The sequence below is a fragment of the Nicotiana tabacum genome, chromosome 3 (genome assembly GCF_000715075.1).
Source record: "Nicotiana tabacum cultivar K326 chromosome 3, ASM71507v2, whole genome shotgun sequence".
NCBI classification, from domain to species: domain Eukaryota; kingdom Viridiplantae; phylum Streptophyta; class Magnoliopsida; order Solanales; family Solanaceae; genus Nicotiana; species Nicotiana tabacum.
In genome coordinates this window covers 213,935,297-213,943,184 of record NC_134082.1, presented here as the reverse complement: position 1 = coordinate 213,943,184, position 7,888 = coordinate 213,935,297, and the positions used below count along the sequence as shown (strand labels likewise).

The 7,888-nt window shown below is 37.6% G+C and overlaps 1 protein-coding gene across 1 annotated transcript; it reads right to left on the bottom strand.

Annotated features, from left to right (window-relative positions):
* Nucleotides 1-322: 322 nt before the first annotated feature.
* LOC107808242 (putative metal-nicotianamine transporter YSL6) lies at nt 323-6,740 on the bottom strand. Its single transcript, XM_016632749.2, has 7 exons — nt 6,273-6,740; nt 5,225-5,397; nt 4,724-4,821; nt 4,118-4,255; nt 3,261-3,450; nt 1,871-2,003; nt 323-1,432 (listed from the first exon to the last, which is right to left on the bottom strand). Exons 1-7 carry the CDS (start codon nt 6,637-6,639, stop codon nt 498-500), a joined length of 2,034 nt encoding a protein of 677 aa, XP_016488235.1. The 5' UTR covers nt 6,640-6,740; the 3' UTR covers nt 323-497.
* Between the last annotated feature and the right edge of the window lie 1,148 nt (nt 6,741-7,888).

Sequence of the window (7,888 nt, the reverse complement as noted above, 5' to 3'; positions counted from 1 at the left end):
TTCTACAATCTTAGTTAAATTTAAATAATTTATTTCTAATAATTATGTTTCAGAAAGTAACATTTCAAGGACATAAGCTAGACTTCTTTTATTCGTCCATACCTTCCAATATATAAAATTTATTGATATTACCTAATCGGCAAAATCATATTTTTAAAACCTTCCAAAATAAAAAATGTGTAATATAAGTTAAGGAGAAAAACTTACAGATCCAACAGCTATATTTGGGCTTTGTGCTCTCCCGGACCCCCTGGTAGCAATATTTTTCCAACACTAGGAAACACTGGGGCAATGAATGCTTCAAAAGAACAACAATGTCAAATGCTTGATGAAGTGGTAATTCATTTTCGTGTAGGACACTACCAAGTTTATAACATCTGGTGCACATTTACAGGTACAAATGATTGGAGAAATACTTAACAGAATATTTACAATCCGAGAGGTTTTTCTGATAAGAGTAAAGAAAGAATTGCAAATGCTACAAGGCGTACACTTGTTCAGGTGCTCACAGAAGGCCCAAAGTACATGCAGATTGGTGGGTTAATCCTGAAGATAGAGAGGATAGCTGATGGTATGGTCCAAATCCCATCACCACATATCAAACCAGAGGCAACAGCACCAGCAAAATCTTCTGCATCCTTCTTATTTATCCTCTCCCATACAAATAATATCACTGTGCCAACAAACATGTCAATTGCAAAGTAGGCCCCAATATAGAATGGTACAGCCATTGCCATTGGAATAGGGATGAATTGGGAGAATTTTGCTGGAGTAACATCCCTCAAGAGGTTTATGGCCAGAGCTGCCACAAAAAAGCCACAACACAATGCAAGGCAATGCTTTGGAAGCTCGGAGAATCCCTCAATCCCCAGAATGGCCATCTCTCGGTAAATGACAGCATATGGTGCTTTGTATGGACTATCAGGAGACCCAATGTCAAAAGCATTCCAATACATCCAGAATGTGAGGGGCGCAATAATGCAACCCATCGCTGTTCCCACCAACTGACTCACAAACATTGATTTAGCTGATGATAGTGTAAGATACCCCGTCTTGAAGTCTTGCATTAAGTCAGCAGCTGTGGAGACTATGGACATCATAACTCCACATGCTGCCAATCCTGCTATGACCCCACCATTGCTTCCTACCAGTGACGCAATCATAAAAAGACCAATTTTACCATAAGTTGAAGCCAAGCTCCAGTCTGTAAGTCCTGTGCCGTAGGAGTTGCAGAAGGCAAGGGCAGGGGCAATAACATATGAGCAAAGGACCAAATACCACTTCAGAGGAGGAAATATCATTGGCATTGCGGCTGTAGATATTGCCGCCAGGGCAACGTATCCAGACGCAGCAAACCAAAACGGTATCCTATCTTTCAGGAAAATTTCATCGCGCTTCTTCCTTTCCAATTCTAGTTTGGAAGTCTCACCACCTGTAAGAATATGAATAGACAAAATCAAGAAACATTACATATCCCATAAAGTAGTAATCTCTCAAGCCCATTTTAGAGCGAACAAAAAAAAGCGTTCCCCCTTCTAATAGTGCAGTAACAGAGGCTTTCTAAATTGATTAACTGGTTCACAAAGCAATTGCAGAAATGGGAATAAGTCAGTGCAAAAGCTAACATCAACCTTTTCCTCTGCTTGATCACTGTTCCTCAATTGCATTGACATTATAACCAAGCAGAAAGAAGAAGCTTAAATCTTTTCAGATCCCAGCAGCTTGTTTTCTCATCATTACGAGTGAACCATTTGTTTATCAATTTGGAGTTTTGATGTAGCAGTTTGTAATTTTATCACTATAGTGCAGTCAAATAGGTAATGTTGTTCTCAATACTTAAATACCAAATACTTGGTCAATTAAGGCCTACCTATGACTTCCATGACCAAGGGAAGATCCTTCTGTGTGCTGCCACTTCTAAAAATTTCCCTTATGGTGATTGCAACTATCTTAACTAAATTGTAAAGCCCATCTCCAAGTATGAGGGAGATGGCTATGAATACCTGCAAACAAAGGAAAGAAAATGAAGATTATAATAACACCAACAGAAGTATATGGGAAGATTTTAAGAACATCAAAGGAAGTATACGGCCAGTTCTCTAGGGGAAAGAACAATAGAATAAGCGTACTTGTGATACTACGAATGCACCTTAAAATGATTTACTAGAAGACAATGTGATAAATGAGGTCAATAAATCACTAGGGCTGCAACAGTAAAATAACAAATCTCTAGGGGAAAAAAGATGAGCTGAAGATTCTCACTTCCTCAAGGTCCATTTCACCATTAAGAGGTGACACACGAGGAATTTGCTCATATCTTAGCTGTCTCACACCTAGAGAGCTTTTAGTAAAACCCGGGAAGCATATAAAAAACATGCTTCTCATGAGGATTTTGGATTCTTAAGTTGGGGAAAAGGAGCTTTTAAATTGCTGATTACTGAACGGCAATCTTCTGTTGACACTGCACTATTGTCCTACATGTAAAATTTTCCAGAAAAATAAAGATACATCAATTTCTTTACTTTTATGATTTAAGAAGTGAATATTTTCAGTGATGTTACATGTCAAGGGTGTTGTAATTGCTTCTAGCCTACAGTTTCGGAGTAGGCAAGCAGATACATCCTGGATCCAGCACCCCGCAACCAAGGGGGAGGCACCCCTGTCAGTGGGCATTCCACCAAATTGCCTAGGATCCTCAACTACAATGTCAACTGACTTCTTGAGTATCACAATTTCTAACTCTACCAACAATCTTATGTCATAGACAGAGCAAGCCTACATAGGACCAATGGCCAGTCGTCGCACAAAAGCATTGAGGCCAGAAAGATAAAGCAGACTTTTTGAAAATACAGCTATCAAACTGGAATTGAAGAAATTGCATGCTATGCATTCAAATCCTGCAATGAAATTGCAGATTCTATGCTTGAGAAGTATTTTGGCAAATTAGAAGTACCCTAACATTTGAAAATGTCTGTCATTGCTATATAGTCGACTACAGATAACAATCCTTATACTCTACGCTGACAAGAACCATAGGCAAGGAATCCACTAACATAAATTTCCTCTTATCTTTCTCTTTTTTCATTACTTCCTCGTCTTACCTCATTTTATGCCAAAATGAAGTACGGGAATAGCTTGAGAAAGTTTGTACAATCTTTCTTGAAGTACATTACTCTTAGAGTTGCACATTAAGATAGCATTACAGAGTTATCGTGTTTCGGATGTGCATCAGCTAGAATTAGTTATCAGTAATTACACACCTTATATCCATAGAGACCTTTGAAATCATTGCTTCCAAGGTCTGCTGGATACCAGTCACCAGCACGTTGGGAGATCAATGGCCACAGTACACCCCATGATATAATAGCTCCAAAGAGAACTGAACAGTTGACTATGTGAGGACAGATAAGACCACATCCAACATAAGTTGGACTAAAATCAAAATAGAACCTGCAGGATGACGACTGTGTAAGAGCCAAAACATCAATAGCGAATCCATTCTTTAACAAGAAGGTCATAGTTTTGTTTTAGTTCCAGCAGGTAGGGGAAGAGGGAGAAAAGAGGGAAAAGGAATACAGTCATACTACAAGGCTTCGGGTCGTGTTTCTTTCTCGGCCTCAACTTACTATAACAAAAACCGAGGACAGAGAATATCTAGTGACAAAATAAAAGTTAAAGATAATATGTAAACATTAAAAAATAGGGCAAGTATCCATAAGAGATCATACAGAAGAGCCAATGGAAAAAGAAATTTTCACAGCCTCTAATTTAGCAGTAGCACCAAAATCATGGCATCTATAGAATTCAAATAATGCGGGTGTTCTAGCAGCCTAACATATATTGTGCGCGAAGAACTGTTGCAAGTGTTTCCTCCTCTTGAAAATGAACAATTGTTCACAAAAGCATAAATCTAGCCGCTTTCTCATTCCAATCTAATAAAGCTACAACAATTCTCTTCTCAGCTAACCCATGGAAATTATTAGCTTAAGAATAAAAAATAATCAATGCGAACAGAGAGAAAAAAAGGAAGAAAAAGAGCTTTACCTTGCCCCTATTCCAGATCAAGAAAATATAGCAAGGAATATAAGAATTGCAGATATTAGAAGAATATACTAACGTGTTCTTGAATAGGGTCAGCCCAAGGGTGGGAAAATTGTCAAAGCCACATGCATCGCCAATACCACTGAAAAACCATTTAAAACAGCTCCAGCAGAAACTTATGCTCAAATATTTTCCTAGACGACCAACTTGATTCCTGTGACAACAAATGATACTTGTGATAATCATAGAGCACAAAATGCTTCAAAGTAAGTTCTCCTAAGACCATAGAAATGATTGAATAGTTAAAGCACCACCCCCACCCCCTAAAACCGCACCCCGCCCCAACTGGGGAAAAAAGATAAATGCGAAAAAACACATATTAACGTCTGAACCAGAGAAAGAAGAAAAGGAATCGACTCCAAAAGCCAGAGAAGAAAAGGTGATGCTAATTATTTGGTGATGTTCATGTGAACAGGTAAAAGCTGTACAACTTTATTCTCAAGTACACCAATCACCAAGACTCTCTCTTGCTGATAAGGAGCATTAAGCATTAAATAAGTTTAACCGGTCTTATCTTACAAGACACCTTCTGCACTTCTATCATCAATCAGGTAGCTAGCGCAAAGATGTAGCATCTTCATGAAATAAGATACAAAAAGGAACATAACAATGAATCTCTTGCCTTGCAAGTTCAGCACCAGTATTTGTGTGGAAGCTATTTATTAGCATCGCAGTGGCGGTTCCACTAGGGTATGTGAGCTTATAACCCATAACCATAACCTGAAATCACATTTACAAGAGAATCAAATTTATCAGATAGATATTTGAATCCCAATCAACATATGAGCAACAAGGATGTGGAGCATATGCCCAAAAATTTATTCAATTAATACAATATAGCTACAGAAAACTTTCAAAAGAAGCATTTCATAGAATAGCACAAGTAAATAAATAGAAAGGACATTGCTGGCCGGTGGGTGCTAATGCTATAACAGTTCAAGCGCAATATAGTGGTGTTGGTTCCCCATTCGACAAAAGTTTTGTTTTATATGTCTTCTCCATCTCTTAAATTAATTAATAACAGATTTTTACATGAAAAAATTGCGGAGACATCTTAATCAAACCATGCAAACCTTAACAATCTATTGAACTAATACCAAAAATGGTCGGAATCAGAAAGTACCTTACGGAGAGGCACAAGACTAAAAAGGCCAAGGAAACTAACAACAAATATAAAGCCCATCATCCATAATAACCCTGGATTCTTAACATCCTCTGCACGGTTTCCAGGATAATCAGGACCTATAAGCTTGTATGTTTTCTCATCCATTGCTAGCAAGTATGACCCAAAGCCACCTGCAAATATATAAGGTAACAAGAGAATGCATCATGAATCAAACATATGATAAGCTTAAAAGTACGAGGAATGTTAAGTCCTCATCATCCTATAGAACTGAAAGAAGTCCTCGTAACCAATAAATTACACAGAAACTCATCATCATTTCTCTAGGGTGATAAATACTCCTCATTTTTGTTCCATAAGTAGAGAGACAGAAACCGTTTTCCAGTCAACTGAAATTCCTAATATACAAGTAAATGTAAATTTTATACAGGATGAAAGATTCATCTGTCACCACAGCTAGTCTCCTCCTGTGGTAGCAAAACGGGAAGATGTGAATTTTAAATTTGTACGTTTCCTCAGACGCTTCTAACAAAATTAAAGGTCTGACCTCTAAAGTTGGTTTCAACACATTATGACCAATTGTATGGAGAAATTATATAATTGACCTCACTTAGTTTGTGATTGAGATATAGTTGACTGATTGATTGATCTCTAAAAGTTAGTACTAGCTCGTTGACGACATCCAAAAATCCTTGGTTACTGGCCCTTCATCTCAATAACAAAAACTGAAACTTATGCTCACGAATGAATTAATAGGTATTCACCATGCCAAATGCACGAATCAATTGATGCTCCTTCAAATAAAACTAAACATCCAAAATAGAACGTCGAGAAGAAGGCAACATCAGCTAATAATAACAATAATAATAAAACCCAAGAGTTTTTGTTTAATATAACTATCAATCAACTACGCCTCACCCTAAACTAGTTGTGGTCGACTATATGAATCCTCTTTACCAGTTCCGCTCTATTTAGACCCATTTCATTTCAATACTCATGTTCTTTGTTTAATTAATTAAATAAAAATCAGATAAGAATAGGGCAATACCACTAAAAGCGAGGCCATAGCAAGCAACAACACAGGTCTGAATAACGGTGTTCTCTTGCTTAGTAAAGGGTTGAACAGAAAAACCCAGTTTCGACATAAAACCGGTCCATGATTTGACGAAGAAAAACCCCAGCAAACCAGCAGCGACATTGAGAGAAGGAATGATACCAACAGTGAGATTGAGCTTGTGAGTGATGATACAGAAGAGAGTCCCAAGCACAGCACTCACCACTAGGCCTCTAATCGTGATCTGATCCTTCCAATAAGGAATAATTTCCGAATCCTCCAAATCCGAATCGGGTTTTTTCGAGGGTTCCTCTAGCAATGGCTCCGTTATCTCCACAGTTCCAGAATTTTCGGTCCCCATTGAAAATTTGCACTGTTAGGATTCGGATTAGGGAGATGTACAGATGGTGAAAGATAGAGAGAGAAAAAGGGCTAAAACTTGATAGAAGTCAAAGGGAAAGACTGGTAGGTAGGTAACAACAACAACAACAACAACGACCCAGTATAATCCCACAAGTGGGATCTGGGGAGGGTTGTATGTACGCAGACCTTACCCCTACTCCGAAAGGTAGAGAGGCTCTTTCCAGGAGACCCTCGGCTCAAAAAAAGCAATAGGAGATGATACATTAGTTATGTAAAAATGCGTAATAAAACAGCAACAATATATAAGAGATATGAAATATGAAATACAGGATACGACAACGAAAACGACAACGAAAATACGAAATAGATGGCTGGTATAGTACAACTAGAAGGTAAAGTCCTGCATCAATAGACGCCTAATGACATTCCTAATCTAACTCCTAACTGGATAGTCTCCCTCTATTGTGCTGTAGAAATATTCACACTCTCCCCTAACCTACAACCCTAATGCTCGACCTCCATAAATCCCTATCAAGGGCCATGTCCTCAGTAATCCTAAGTTAATACTATTTCTATGTTGCTGCAACATAGAACCAATAATTCTTGAGTTCGAGTTTCCCAAGAGCAATTGAGTTCGAGTCTCCCAAGAGGAAGGTGGTAAGTTCTTGGAGGAAAGGATGCCGGGGTCTATTTGGAAACAGCCTCTCTATCTCATGTAGGGTTAAAGTCTGCGTACACATTATCCTCTCTCAGACCCCACTAAGTACGATTATATTGGGTTGTTGTTGTATTGTATTTATAAACTTAGCACGCAACGTCACGAAAAAGAAGAAAAAAAAGTTACTAGCACGCAACGTAACAAAGGTTTTTTCATTTTTTTTTCCTAACACGTTAGTTCACTATTAACTCCACGTGATTTAAATGGAGATGAAAATGCTCATCACTACGGGGGCGTTTGGACATAGAATTATAAACTTTCGAAAAAAGTGAATTTTTTAAAGTTAAAACGGTATTAAAAAATTAAAGTTATATTTGAATATGAATATAAATTTGGATTGTTTTTAATTTTTTGGGAGTGATCTGAGTGAAAATTTTGAGGAAAAAAAACCTTTTTGGAATTTTTAAAATTTTCGAAAAATTTTAAAATTCATATTCAAGTGAAAATTAAAAATTTTATGGTCAAATACTGATGTCGGAAAAAAATAAAATAACTTCAAAAAAAAGTGAAACAATTCTCATGTCCAAAC